Raw genomic sequence first — 14,781 nt, forward strand, 5'->3', positions numbered from 1 at the left:
GCTTTGGGTCACCGCCTCATCCTCACCCCATTCTCAAGGTCGATAACAAGGGCGGGAAATGCATCCACGGCCACCTGCTTCCTGTGCTGGCAGAGGGAGCTCTTGAGGGGCCAAGACTGGGTGGGAGGAGGTGGGGGGAGCAAAGAATGGCAGGTGACCCAAGGGGTGCACGCGGCACACAGAACAAAATGGATCTGGGTGAGGGTGGGAGGGCGGAGGGGGACCCAGGGTTTTGGGGGAGAGTAGAGGCTGCATGGGAGGGGTGCGTAAAGAGGGTCTGTTCCTCCTGTGACCCCGGACCCAGGAGGCCACTGGCTCCAGCTGGCAGGTCGTGAGGGCCCGGAGAAGAAGAGAACACAGTGTCCTTGCTGCGTTTACTCCCAGTGTCAGGGCTGGGTGGGGGACACAGGGCCTTGATGTGACCCCAGGGGCTGCTTTCAGGGTGTGGGTGGTGAGGCAGCTTGGGAAGTGATCCTTCAGCCCAGAGGGCCGACCCAATGCCGGGGAAAGGAACAGGAAGGACAAAGGACACCTCCACAGGTGAGAGCACAAGAGCCTGAGCACCCCCCGCCCGCCACACACACACATACATACCCACCCAGGGCTGGAGCAGGGGCCTGGGCACAAGGAGGCTAAACAGCTTGCCAAGATACACAGCCCGGAAGAAGACAAGTCAAACTTGGGGCCTGGCCAGCCTGTCTACCCTGGATCCTTGTGGGCCCCTTTATTGTCTTGGGGTCCCCCAGTCACACTGAGGAAGAATGAGAAGCCTCAACAGCATCTGAGTGGCAGGGCTGAGCCCTTACTCAAGGCCACCAGGCTCTGGAATTTTCCAGAATCAGGCTCTTGAGGGCCAAGCACCTGCATGTGCCCAGGGGAGGGGATGTGTTCTGGAAGGCCACCTGCCTCCTCTGTACCCTTGGGCAGGGGTTGGTTTGAGTCCAGTGAGCCCTGGGAGCCCTACCTGCTGGCAGGACCCCAGCACCCTGCAGAAGAGGCTGTCCCAAGGCAGGAGCCCCAGGCCAGGGCAGCCCCTGTGGCTTTAGACTGAACCTTCAGCCCCTCTCGCACAAGGGCTGAAGGGGGTCAGCTCTGGGGGTGTGGTGGGTGGGATCTGTGCACTCAGGCCTCTGCAGGGGCCACAGAAGAATTCTGTGAATGCAGGTGACAGCGCCCAGTACCTGATAAAGGCAGGCAGGTCAGACTTTGACTAATGAGGCTTTGAATCATAAGGGTCTCCCCGTGAATGTGCGTGCAGGTGGCACCCGGTGCTTCTGGATTCATATTGACAACAATAGCCCATGTTTGCTAAGTTCTTACTCTTCTCACCGTGGCCCTACTGGGGGCTTCCCTACCCTCCCAGCTGGCAAAATGCAGAAGCCAACTGGGAAAGTGAAGAGGTTCGCCTGGAGTGTGATTTGGAGGGCGTGGGCCTAACACTTGAACCCAGGCAGTGTGATCCCTGAGCTGTGCTCTTATCTACTGTGCCTTAACAGAAGCTGTGTGTGTGTGTGTGTCCATGAGTGTGTGCACGTGCATGGGTGTGTGTGAGCGTATAAAAATGCAAGTGACAGAGAAACCTAAAACAACTAGCTTCAGCATGGCAAAAGTTCATTTCTCTCCCAGGTAACAGGGTCTTGGGTCAGGCAGGTAGTGCAGGCTGGCACAATGGTTCCGGGTCATCAGGGACTCAGGCCCCTTCCTCCATGCTGTCCTGCTATTCTCAGTGTGCTGCCTCATGGTCCAAGGTGGATGCTGAGCTCCAGCCAACAGGAAGAAGGCAAGCCACCTTCACCGAAGGTGCTTCCCACCTCCACCAGCTACTGATGAGAGCAGCTTGGTGCAGTCAAGAAGGCTAAGTGTGCAGCAGACAGCACAGCCCAGCCAGGGCAGATTCTGGTAACACAGGGACCACGCCACCCCCTGGCCCAGGCGGGGCTGGGCTCTCCTGCCCTGCACCTCTTCTCAGGGACCCATAGGCCTGTTCCCAGCCCCTCTTGGCATGCTGCCCCCCTCCTCGCCCCCGCTGTCCTCAATGTACACCCACCAAGCATGAGCTGCTGTCTGGAAAGTCCCACCTCAGCTCCCCCCTCCTGTCTCCCCATTTCTTCTCCTCTCCCAGCCCTCCTTTATTCTCTGCACCCCAACCCCACCCCAGCCCCTGCAGCCTCCCTCTCAAAGCCTCCCCTGAGGTGGGTTGGGAAGCAGACACGGGTATGGAGGCAGGAAGCTGGGGAGAGAGCGGGGTGGGGTCCCAGGCGTGTAGTGAGTGGCTGAGGCCCATGTGCTGATCACCCGTCGCACACAGACGGAGAGGAGGGAAGGATACCAGACAGGGAAACTGAGAAAGTGCAGACAGGCTGGGAGGAGCCAGGACTGGTGCCTCACTTTTATTCTCCAAAGCTGGCGGGGTGGGTGGGGGCGGCAGGAAAGGATGGCAGGGCACAAGGTGCCGGCCCTGAACGGGGTGCTGGCCCTGGACGGGGTGCCAGGGAAGAGCAGGGCTGGAGTGAAGAGGGGCCAGCCCCACTCAGCACCCTATTGCCCCGAGGCTGAGGAGGAGGCTGAGCAGGAGGGTGGTGAGCACAGTCTCAGGGCCGCCCTGGGGGTCTCCTGCCCTGCTGCCCTGGGGGCCTCTTGCTCCACCACCCAGCTGGCCTTGCCAGGGTGGGATGTTGCAGAGGCTGGTCTGGCAGCAGGTCATGGTCACCTGGGTCCCTCCTACATTCCTGGTGACAGGTTCACATGTATCCGCACACCACACCGCAAAGGTGGTCAGAGGACCCGACTCTGAGGGGAGGTGTGGAGAAAGGGTGGATCACGCTGGACGTCAGGGACAGGACGAGGCCCCTCGAGGGCCGTGTGCCTGACGGGCGCCAGTGCGGCCACTCACCAGTCTCCCCTTGAGAGATGATGGTCTTGCAGAACGAGTGGCCGAGGGGGCATCTATGCGTCCTGTTGCAGCGTTCCCCCTTGTGCAGGCTCTGGCAGGAATAGCACTGCAGCCCTGGGAACGGTCCCCAAGCCCACAGCTCGCCAGTCCATCCTCTTCCCCTCCAGGCCTCCTCCCAGTTCCCGTCCCCTGCCCGTCCCCAGCTGGTCCCCCGCAGAGCTAGCCCTGGGAGCCTCCCTGCAGCCCCCCTGATGACTGACCAGCAGCGCCCACGCTGGCCAAGGCCTGGGCTGGAAGAGCCCGCCGGGAAGCAAAGGGGGTGGTGCTGGGTGTAGGGATGGACATGCTGGGGAGGTGTGGAGGGACGGGGCACACAGGGCTGTAGGGGCAGGGGTGTGCTGGGAGCCCCACACCGTGCAGGGTGGGTGCTAGAGATGTCCTCGCTTTCACACTGCACACGGGAGCAGTGGACCCCAGCCATCGGGGTTGTGTGTCAGGATGAAGGGTGGGGGGGGGGTGTTGTTCACTGTGTGCTCTGTTCTAAGCCTTGGTCAGGCTCCCTGCCTCCTGCAGGAGCCTGTCCAAGCCCTCGCCTCAGGGTCGTCCCACCTTCCCCTCCCTGTCCTGCCCTCCTGGGGCCAGACTGCTCATGTCTTTCTGGTCAGAATCAACACCCAGGGCCTGTGCATCCACTGGCCTCTCCATCCTGGGGCTCCATTGCTCCCATCTCTGCTTGGTGAACTCTGGCTCAACCTCTCCGCTCCAGCACCACCGCCCTCCTCACTTGGGCTCCTCTAGCCTCCCTACTCTGGGTGGCAGTTGAGGGTGACAGGAGGGGGGAGGGGCATGCTGAGTGCCAGGCCCCCTCCTGCCCCCTCCCCCAGCCTGCTAGAAGGCAGGCTCACGGGTGGCCTTCACCTGTCCGTCCATCCGTGTCCCGCCAGCAGCCCCACCCAGCCTGGCACTCAGGAGCACCCACAACAAATGCTGGAAGAGTGAAGGGGGGTCAGGTGGACGGGTACCTCTGTCCCTGCTGCCCGCCGTCATGCCGGCCTCCTCGTCCTCCTCCTCCTCCTCGTCTTCCTTGTCGTACTCGTCGTCCTCCTCCTCTTCCTCCTCCAGCCCCAAGTCATCGTCATTGTCCTGGTTGTCCTGCACCTGCCCTCTCCCTGGCCACGCAGGGATGCCTGTAAACCTCCGCTCCTCGGGTACAGAGGACACACGCTCGGGGCCCAGTGCCAAGCCCCCCACCCCTAGATCTGCCCTTTCCCCAGCCCGCCCCCCTCCCCCCACCCGCCGTGGAAGCTGGTGAGGTCCCTGGGTGTCCATCTGCCCCGGCCTTCTCACCCGCGTGTGGCCGGGCACTGTCCTCACAGCGTCCGTTGCTGTGGCCGGCCCTTTACGGCAGCTGCCCTGCCCCCACCCCACAGAGTGGCCTGCCCATTGTACGGAAAAGGAAACTGAGGCTGAGAGAGAAGAGGGAACCCCGAAGCTTGCGTTTCAGAAAGACAGTCGGGCTGAGAGGAGGGGAACCCATGCCCCTCAAGGACTAGCTGGGGCTGAGGCTGAGGCGAGGAGACTTGGAGACCTGTGGGAGCCCAGGACAGCCCCTGTCCATCTCCCTCTGGCCTCAGACTCCAGCCTAACCCCCTCTCTTCCCAAGCCATGTTTTGTCCTCAGACTGGGGGTGCCTGGGGCCCGACTATGTGGTCGCCCCATTGCTGCAGGGTTGCCCCTTGCCCTGGGTACCTGGCTGCCTGCACAACAGCAGGGCGAGCAGGAGAGCCATGAGCGTCTTCATCCTGCAGGGGCCGTGGGTCTGTGCTCTGTCCTGCTGGGTCCCTGGGTCTGTGGGAAGTGTGACAAAGAGCATGGCTGGGTACTTCCTGGAAGCCCCTGGGCCCTGCCTCCTCCCCAGCTCCAGCCTCAAACAATTGGACAGTTTCCCTCCTGGACTTCAGGGACCGGGGACGGGAAGTCACTGTGATTCGCTTAGGGAGCCCTGTCCACCTGTGCTGCTCTGCCCTGGTCTGACTCATCGGCCTCCATACCCCAGCTCTGCAGGGTGGCCGTGAGCCTGGCTCAGGGCTGGTGCAGCCCTGACAACACTGTCCCGTGTCTGGACGCCGCGGGACGTGGGTCCAGGCCCTGCAGCCACAGGAACTTGGTATCGTGGGCCCTCCAGCCGCAGAACACTGACAAGACACCCTCAGCCCCGAGTCAGCTCACTGACATTTCATGGTCTCTTTGAGAATATTTTAAATAAAAACACAATAAATGTCCTTCCAACTACCCTCACTATGCCCTCCTCACGCCCTCACCATGAGCTCACCCTGCTCAGCTGTTACCTCCTCAGGGATGGCCTTCCCACTGCTGCCCACCCCAGACCCTACCCTTCCCTGACCTGCCCAGGGGGGTCTCTCACTGCTCGGTGGTCCAGGGTGAACCTGTCACCCCCTGCTCACCCATGACCCTCAGTACAATGGGAGAGGCCTGACTGCTGCCTGCTTCCACTTCCCGGTTCATCCCCCGCCCCCCGTTTTCTTTTAGCGGCAGGGGAACAAACAAGTTCTCCATTTTATAAAGTTTATTCTTATAGACTTTTAGAGAGAGGAAGGGAGAGAGTGAGAGAGAGAGAGAGACAGGAACATCAATCTGTTCCTGTATGTGCCCTGACTGGGGATCGAACCGGCAACCTCTGTGCTTTTGGATGATGCTCTAGCGTTAGCCAACCGAACTATCCGGCCAGGGCATTTCCACCCAATCTTTAAAAATTGTGATAAAACGTACATAATATACAGTTTGCCATCTTAACCACTTTTTTCCGTGTCCAGTTCAGTGGCGTCACCACCGTCCTCTCCGGGGCTTTGTCATCTCTGCCCCGGCTGGACACCGACTCCCCAGCCCCCCGGCGACCACTGCTGCACCTTCTGTCTCTGAATCTGGCTGCTCAAGGGGCCTTACATAAGTGGAGTCGTGCAGGATCACCCTTTCAGGGACGGGCGTATTTCACCGAGGGTCTCCTTGAGGCTCATCCATGCTGGAGCAGGTGTCAGGGTTTCCCCCCTGCTTAAGGCCCAATAATAATAAGTCGTGGTACGGCTGGACCTCATTGTCCACTCGTCCACCCTTTGATGGGCACTGTGGTTGCTTCCACCCTCTTGGCTGTTGTGAACACGGATGTGTGACATCTCTTCAAGTCCCCACTCTGGTCCTTTTGGGCGTGGACCCAGAAGTGGGCTTGCTGGATCACAGGGCAAGTCCATTTTAGGTTTTGGACCAGGTCCTCTCCTTCTGCACGTAAACCCAGTTGAGTCTCTCACATTAAAATAATAATAATAATAATAATAATAATAAAAACACAAACTCTTGAAAAGCCCCCTCTTTCTTTAATTTTCTACCCAAACTCCCTCCCCATCTTCCTGGTGGCAACATCTCCCATGCCAGGCTGAGCTGATTCCCTGGTGCTCCATCTTCTCTGCCACCCCAACCCCAGGCTTTCAATGCAGGAAGGCAGGTCAGAGCACCCAGAGGCCGGCCGGGGCTCCACATCCTCCCCACCCACTAACCCACCCACCACCATCGCCTACCCCACTGAGGGGCGGTGGGCCAGCCCCCCTCCCCCCAGCTGTCTGGAGCTCCAGCTTCTGCGCACGAAGGGCATGTCATGCGTGTCCTTTACTTTATCGCATTAGATATCAATCTCCCTGACTGACGTTAAAATAACTCAAACCGACTATGCTGGGATTCTATGCAGCCATGGAGAGGAAGGAAGAAGCTCATGTCCTGAGCCAGAAAAATATTACGTGGATGAAGCCAGGGCCGGGGCGTGCACACACGTGCTGCTTTCTATGTGAAAAGGGAGGAAATGGGCTCTGTGTTCCGTTCTGGAGACTGCGCTCTGTGCACCATTCAGGGCTGCAGCCCCAGGCCTCCTGGCTGCCCACCGGGCCCCTTCTCCAGAGCTGGCAGGATATTTGGGCTGTCCCCAGACACTCCGGGCCACACTCGCCTCTGCTGTCTTGTGACAGGCAGCATGGGCGGGCTGCCGGGGAGCTGGCCACTGGGCAGCACCTTGCAAGTTCCAACCCAGAGGCTGAGGTCTGGGCCTCAGTCCAAAGGCTGCAGCCCTGTGCCTGGTGAGGCTCAGGACCAGACTCGACCTCCGGCCCCTACAAGTCCTGTCCTCTGAGCTAGACAGACGCTTCCGCTGACACCCAAAGGCCTGTTCTCCTCTTCTCCTGCTCGGCCTGGTCCTCCTGTGCCTCATGGCCTGACCCTCAGCTTGTGGGTGCCCACACTGAGCTGGGGAGAACTGCGGACCTCCTGTCTCCCCAAGCAGGCTGGAACTGCCTGGGGGCAGCCTTCCCTGAACGAGTCTGTGTCCCCACTGGCCACTGGGTCTGGCCCCAGTGGAACTTGTGAGTGCGGGAGAGAACGCAGCTTTGGGGTGACCACACCCAGGGCGACAGGGCATCAAGGCAGAAAACACAGAGGTGCGGAGCTGGGCTAACACAAGGCACGTGCGGAGGGGCGGGCAGTGGCTGCTTGCTGGGTGAAAGCATGTCTGAAGTTCTAGGGTGTTAGAGCTGGTGGATGTCACATGTGGGATCAAGCCCCCCTTTTATGGAGAGAGACTCAGTGTCCAGGAGAGGTGTACCCAGCTCAGAGCTGCCCTTCACCCAGATGCCCAGGCTAGTGTTGATTTTTTTCTCCAGTTTTTCAATTAAAAAAAAAAAGAGATAATTTTAGAGCAAAATTAAGAGGAAGACACAGATATTTCCTAAATACACCCCCCATGAAGAGCTCATTCCTGATTGACATCCCTGCGGGAGTGGAACCTTTGTTACAACTGATGAGCCCACACTGACACATTGTGACTCCCCCAAGCCCGCAGTGTGCATCGGGGGCACTCTTGGTGTGCACATAGTATGGGTCTGGAGAAATGTGCGTTATCCCAGTATCATACAGAGTGTTTTTGCTGCCCTAGAAGTCCTCTGTGCTCACCTGTCCGTCCTCCCCAGCCGCTGGCCACTGCTGCTGCCTCTGTGTCTGGAGTGTTGCCGTATCTGGGAAGTCGTGTAATTGGAATCATATAGTATGTTTCCTCTTCAGACTGGCTTCTCCACTTAGTAATAGGCATTTAAGTTTCCTCCAAGCCACACGGCTTGATAGCTCTCTCTCTCTTTCTCTTTTTTTATAGCACTGAATCATATTCCATTGTCTGGATGGACCACAGCTTATGTTTCTCCCTCACCTGCTGAAGGACATCTTGGTTGTTTCCAGTGTTGACGATCGATTATGAATCAAACTGCTCTGAACATCCGTGTGCAGGTTGCTGTGTAAGCATCAGTTTTCGTCTCCTTTGGGTAAACGCCAGCACTGAAGTTGTCTCCCAAACGTCCCTCCTCCTCTTCCTTTTGGTCCCCACCCCCGGGGATGTCGGCTTTGGGAAGGGGGAGGTCTGAGACCAGGGCTGGCACCTCCCTATCTGACCTACAGGTTTAACGGGCTCCTAACACTCCCGGGGCCAGTGGTGTGCAGAGCCCTATGGTGAGGGCTTCCAGGATCTTTGGGAAGTGCCTTCCATCGTGGAAAGAGAAGCCTAACTCTGCCACCTGAGTTCTGGGCAGCCAGGAGCCAGGTGGCAGCTCCTTAAGAAGCTAGGTTTGGGATGAAGTTGATAGGACTGAAAACGGAGAAGAGAAATGGAAAGAAACGGGTCCTTGATGCCAGTACTGAGTAGCTGACCCAAACTCACCCCAAGTCCAATCTCCCAGGACCTCCAGTTCCTTCAATCAATCAAGGGCCCCACTGTAAGGTGCAAAGGAGCCAGCTTCCAGCTTCCACCACGCTCTCTATCATAAATGTTTTCTATTTCACTAATTGCTGCAATTACCTTTATTTCCTTCCTTCTTTCTTTAGATTCATACCTCTCTCTCTAACTTCTTGTGATGGATGCGTAGCTAAGGAACTTTCAGCCACCTCTCCTAATATCTGCATTTAAAGATGGCAGCTCCCTGCAGAACGGAATTTCTTGTGGTGAAGTGACCTTCTTTATCTGAGTAATCACTTTTGCCCCTAAGCACACACTTGGCTTTCTTTCCAGGAGGACAGTTTGTCTTTCCAGGAGGACCTGTCATCCTTTTGCAGGTAATACAGTTGCTGATAAAATTGTTAAAATCTTTGTTATGTGCTGCCATTGTTTGCTCTGAGGAGACACCCTTCCTGCCCACTACCTTAAACCCCCAAAAGGCAGAGGGTCGGCAGGTACCCTGCAGCCCTCCCACAGGCGGTGGCCAGCTTATTTCTTCCGGGAGTCTAGCAGTCTCTTTAGGCCCTCTTCTCACTTGTTCCGTCCTTGGGTGACAGCCTGGGCCTTATGATGTTTACGCATCTGCTTCTGCCACCAGCTCCGCTCCAGGTCACCATGTCCCTGCTTGTCCTGGTCACTCCCCTTGGCTAGGAACATGAGTCCAGTGGGTTCAAGGTGTTCCACTCTGCTCCCCAGCCATGGTGGGCTCTAGGGTCCTTGACCTCCTCACTTCCAAGGCCCTTTCCCTCTGCTCCACCTCGCCAGCCCCTCCGGTGGTCACACCAGCACGGCCCCTCTTGGCCACCCGCCTCTCTACCTCCAAACCTCAATCCTCAGGGGTGAAGTTGGGAGGTGGATGACAGGAACCCTGTAAGATGCTTCTGTGTTTCCTAAGAGTTAGAAGGAGGGGGAGGGGAGGTCCCTGCCGTCCACCCTCCTACCTGTCATCAGGAATCTCAGGAGACACCTCGTCCAGTGTCCCTCACTGCCCATCCCCTCCCACCTCAGCCCTTCTTTTCCTGGTGAACAATACGCTCAACCCCACTCCACCCCTTCTCTACAGCTCCCGGAAAATTGCAGACCTTGCTAACTGGCTTCAAGCCTCCGAGGGTCAAAGGCAGAGGGTCAAAGGTCAAAGGCAGAGGGTCAAAGGTCAAAGGCAGAGGATCGAAGGTAAAAGGCAGAGGGTCGAAGGTCGAAGGCAGAGGGTCGAAGGTCGAAGGCAGAGGGTCGAAGGTCAAAGGCAGAGGGTCAGTAGATGCCCTGCAGCCCTCCCACAGGCGGTGGCCGGCTTATTTCTTCCTGTAGTCTAGCAGTCTCTTTATGCCCTCTTCTCACTTGTTCCGTCCTTGGGTGACAGCCTGGACCGTATGAGGAGATGCCCCTCCACCAGCACTGACCCCCACCCTGCCTGCCCCTCCCTGGTGTGCCCGTTACCATGAAGAAGGTTCCTTTGCTCCCAGCAAACACCAGTCTGTTCCTCCTCACCTTTCTTCCCCAGAATTTTCTACCTTGGGCGACTTCTGCTCCCTGGCATCACACAGCCTTCTCTGCAGCGCCCTGCAGGCCGACCAGCATCTGGGGCTCCTCCCACCCACGTCCCACTTCCCGTCCCAGGGGTTGCAACAAATCATAAACTTTGTGGCTGAAAGCAACAAAAAGGCTCTCTGGGAGAGCCCTTCCTGCCCTCCACGGTGCAGGAGACTGAGCCACAGGGCTGCCTGTCTTTTCTCTTATAAGGACACTGGGGTGGCTTCATCTCCACATCCTTACCTTAATGATTAAGGCTTAATCCATTCACCTTAATCCTTACCTTAACCCTTTTCTCAAATAAGGTCACAACCACAGGTCTGGGGAGTAGGGTACGAACATCTCTTTTGGGGCCACCATTCAGCCCAGAACACATCCTGTCCCCCTACTATCCTGGGGGCCCCTGGAGGTCAGGGGTGCTCTCCAGCTCAGAGGGCAGCAGCCCCTTGGGAAATGCACTGTTGCAATAACGGGGTGTTGCTGTTGACCCTTGGCTGGCCCTCTCAGTATGCCAGGCAGTCGGTCTTTTGGGAAACAACCCTCCTTATAACATGGTCAGCAGCTGCATCCACAATCTTGAAGGCATAAAGGGATTCTGACAGTGTCACCACAAAAATACTAGGTAGGGAGCTCAACTGTCCATCTCTCCGTGACCCCAACCTAGCCCCTCTCCCCACCAGGGCCTGATTCAGAGGGCTGTGCACAATATCAGACATGGGCCATGGCTAGAGGGTTGCCCAGGGACACTTGCCAGGATCACCTAACAGGACAAGATCCATCTGCCCCCTCGCCAGGATCTGGGCATATGGGCAAGGTCAGGCTGGGCAGAGGGAGGTCAAAAGCCAGGAGCTGTTCAGACAGAAGGGGCCAGGGCCACACAGTCACTTGTTCTGCTCTTATCCCCTTAAAGAGAGCCCTTTCTCTTATTAATCATGCAGGATTGTTATTCTTGTTTGCAAAATCCTGATGGATGAAACTGACCCATAAACATTGGGAAGAAGGCAGAGTAGCTAGGAAACGGGATTGGAATCTCTGTTTCCCTGGCAACCAAGCCTCGCGTAGGAGAGCAGAGGCTCCATGGGGAGCAGGCCCAGAGCTGCGTTTCCCAGGGGCTGGCTTCAACGTCTTAAACATGACTCTTTGGATATCTGTCCTCTGCTTCCACTGCCCCAATCATTCTCAACCAGGCCCCACACACCTGTCTTGTTTTTTGCTGCATAACAAATTACCCCCAAATTTAAGGGCTTAAAACAGCAGCATTTATTGCCTCACAGTGTCTTGAACAAAGTAAAGAGAACTTGGGAATGCTTTCAAGGTCAGAGATCAGTGATGTCTGCAGAAATGGGAATAAGAAGTGTTGTGGCTACGGATAGGCATCACCGACACACACACACACACACACACACACACACACACACTTATTTTAAAGAATTGGCTCACGTGGATACAAAGGTTGGCAAACTCAAAATCTGCAGGGTAGGTCAGCAGGTAGGAGAGTCAAGAGGAGCCAATAATTCAGTTCAAGTTCGAAGGTCATTTGCTGGCAGCATTCCCTCTTGCTCGGGGAAAGTCAGTCTTTTGTTCCATGGCTATATGGTCACCCAGCTCGCGAGCCACATGTGGCTCTTTGGCCCCTGGGGTGTGACCTTTCCACAAAATTCAGGCCTTCAGCTGATTGGCTGAAGCCCACCAACACCATGGAGGTCAATCTGCTTCACTCAGAGTCCACTGACGTCAATGTTGATCTCCGTTATTTTCTTTCAAGCACTTTAAAGATACTATTTCACCATCTTTTGGCTTTCACTGTCGCTGTGAGATTCTGCTCTCAGCCCCGCTGCCGTTCCTTTAGTTGATCTCCCTTCCTTTCTGGCTGATTTAAACTTTTTAAAAAATCTCTGGTAATTTGCAGTTTCATTATTTTGCACCTAGGTGTAAATTTTCTTTTTGTTTATTTTATCGAGTATACATTGTGCTACTCTGTAAATACTTATCTTTCATCAGTTCTGGAATATTCTCAGGCAAAATCTCTTCAAATATTAACTCTCTGTCCTTTGGGGCTTTATCCAGACTTATATTAACTTTTGGCACACTCTCTTTTGTGTTTTAACTTCTTTTTTCTTTTTCTTTTTTTAAGTGAGAAGAGGGGAGATGAGAGACAGACTCTTGCATGTGCCCCAACTGGGGTCCACTGGGCAACCCCGTCTGGGGCTCATGCTTGAATCAACGGAGCTATTCTCAGTGTCTGAGAGGGAGAGAAGGAAAGATGGAGGGGAAGAGAAGCAGATGGTCACTTCTCATGTGTGCCCTGAATGGGGATTGAACCTGGAAATCTGCATGCCAGGCTGACCCTCTATCCACTGAGCCAACTGGCCAGGGCTTTTAACTTCTTTTTTCTATTTTTATCTCTTTATCCCTTGTGCTACACTTTTTTTTAAGAGAGGAAGAGAGATAAAGAAGCATCATTTGTTGTTCCTTTTAGCTGTGCACACCATTGATTGCTTCTCATATGTGCCCTGACAGGGCTGGTGATCTCAGGGTTGAACCAGCACCCTTGGGAGTGAGCTGGCACTTTTGAGATTGAACTGGCACTCCAGGATTGAGCCAGTGACCCCGGAATTGAACTGGTGAACTTGGCATTCTGGGATGACACTTTACCCACTGCACCACCCAGCCACGGTCCTTGTGCTACATTATTGATAATGTCTTTAATATTCCCATTCACAAATTCCTTCTTCAACTGTATCTAATTTGATGCCTAACACATTTGCTAAGTTTTTTTTTACAGCTGCTTTATTAAAGTATAATCCATGTACTGTAAAATTCACACTTTTAAAGTATACAACTCAGTGGTTTTTAGTATGTGCACAGACTTGTGCAACCATCATCACTATTTTTATTTTTATTCATATTTTTTACAGATACAGTCAGAGAGAGGGATAGACAGGGACAGACAGACAGGAACGGAGAGAGATGAGAAGCATCAATCATTAGTTTTTCGTAGCGCATTGCAACACCTTAGTTGTTCATTGATTGATTTCTCATATGTGCCTTGACCGTGGGCCTTCAGCAGACCGAGTAACCCCTTGCTGGAGCCAGCGACCTTGGGCTCAAGCTGGTGGGCTTTTGCTCAAACCAGATGAGCCCGCGCTCAAGCTGGCGACCTCAGGGTCCCGAACCTGGGTGTTCTGCATCCAGTCCGTTGCTCTATCCACTGCACCACCGCCTGGTCAGGCATCATCACTATTTTTAGAATATTCTTTTTTTTTTTTTTTTTTTTTTTTGTATTTTTCTGAAGCTGGAAACGGGGAGAGACAGTCAGACAGACTCCCGCATGCGCCCAACCGGGATCCACCCGGCACACTCACCAGGGGCGATGCTCTGCCCACCAGGGGGCGATGCTCTGCCCCTCCAGGGCGTCGCTCTGCCGCGACCAGAGCCACTCTAGCGCCTGGGGCAGAGGCCAAGGAGCCATCTCCAGCGCCCGGGCCATCTTTGCTCCAATGGAGCCTTGGCTGCGGGAGGGGAAGAGAGAGACAGAGAGGAAGGAGAGGGAGAGGGGTGGAGAAGCAGATGGGCGCTTCTCCTATGTGCCCTGGCCAGGAATCGAACCCAGGTCCCCCACACGCCAGGCCGACGCTCTACTGCTGAGCCAACCGGCCAGGGCCTAGAATATTCTTATCGCTTGAAAGGTATCCCCTTGACCCCTGGTCAGCAAACTGCAGCTTGCGAACCACATGCGGCTCTTTGGCCCCTGGAGTGTGGCTCTTCCACAAAATACCATGTGCAGGCACTACCTCGATAAGGAATGCACCTACCTATAGAGTTTAAGTTTAAAAAATTTGGCTCTCAAAAGAAATTTCAATCGTTGTACTGCTGATATTTGGCTCTGCTGACCGATGAGTTTGCCGACCACTGACCATTAGCAGAAACTACCCATTCTTTTTCCCTCTCAGTCCCAGGCAGCTACTAGTTTACTTTCTGTCTCTTTTAGATGTTTCTATTCTGGACATTTCATATAAAAGAAGCCATACAATATCTTCTTCTTTTTCTTTCTTTTTAAAAGATTTTATTTATTGATTTTACAGAGAGGGGAGGCAGGGAAGTGAGAAGTATCAACTCATAATTGCTTCACTTTAGTTGTTCATTGCTTGCTTGTTGTATGTGCCTTGACTGGGCAAGCCTAGGGTTGGTTTTTGTTTTGTTGGGTTTTTTTTATTATTATTCCTTATAGAGAGGAGAGGGAGAGACAAAGAGAGAGAGAGAGGAGAGACAGAGAGAGAGAAGGGGGGAGGAGCTGGAAGCATCAACTCCCATATGTGCCTTGACCAGGCAAGTCCAGGGTTTCGAACCGGCGACCTCAGCATTTCCAGGTCGATGCTTTATCCACTGCGCCACCACAGGCCAGGCTGTTGTGTTTTGTTTTTACAGAGTTAGAGAGAGGGATAGACAGGGACAGACAGACAGGAATGGAGAGAGGTGAGAAGCATCAATCATCAGTTTTTCATTGCGACACCTTAGTTGTTCATTGATTGCTTTCTCATAT

At 54.9% G+C, this 14,781-nt stretch overlaps 1 protein-coding gene across 2 annotated transcripts; it reads right to left on the reverse strand.

The window, feature by feature from the left end:
• Positions 1-2,366: 2,366 nt before the first annotated feature.
• On the reverse strand, positions 2,367-10,213 carry GPIHBP1 (glycosylphosphatidylinositol anchored high density lipoprotein binding protein 1). 2 transcript variants are annotated; one of them, XM_066264601.1, is made up of 5 exons: positions 10,197-10,213; positions 4,643-4,741; positions 3,916-4,062; positions 2,894-3,007; positions 2,367-2,790 (listed from the first exon to the last, which is right to left on the reverse strand). In XM_066264601.1, the coding sequence occupies exons 2-5, from the start codon at positions 4,692-4,694 to the stop codon at positions 2,531-2,533; spliced, it is 573 nt and encodes a 190-aa protein (XP_066120698.1). In that variant the 5' UTR covers positions 4,695-4,741; positions 10,197-10,213; the 3' UTR covers positions 2,367-2,530. The 2 variants fall into 2 exon arrangements, with proteins under 2 accessions (XP_066120698.1, XP_066120697.1); XM_066264600.1 differs by lacking the exon at positions 10,197-10,213 and having other exon boundaries at positions 4,643-5,056.
• Between the last annotated feature and the right edge of the window lie 4,568 nt (positions 10,214-14,781).

Source organism: Saccopteryx bilineata, chromosome 3 (assembly GCF_036850765.1).
Source record: "Saccopteryx bilineata isolate mSacBil1 chromosome 3, mSacBil1_pri_phased_curated, whole genome shotgun sequence".
Classification (NCBI taxonomy): Eukaryota; Metazoa; Chordata; class Mammalia; order Chiroptera; family Emballonuridae; genus Saccopteryx; species Saccopteryx bilineata.

Bases quoted from the DNA above. Each gene is read 5' to 3' on its own strand.
- GPIHBP1 (XM_066264600.1), bottom strand. From the start codon at position 4,766: ATGCTCTTTGTCACACTTCCCACAGACCCAGGGACCCAGCAGGACAGA. The intron at 4,063-4,642 runs GTACCCAGGGCA...CTGCGTGGCCAG, and splicing joins GCTGTTGTGCAGGCAGCCAG to GGAGAGGGCAGGTGCAGGAC. The intron at 3,008-3,915 runs GTACCCGTCCAC...GACCGTTCCCAG, and splicing joins GGCGGGCAGCAGGGACAGAG to GGCTGCAGTGCTATTCCTGC.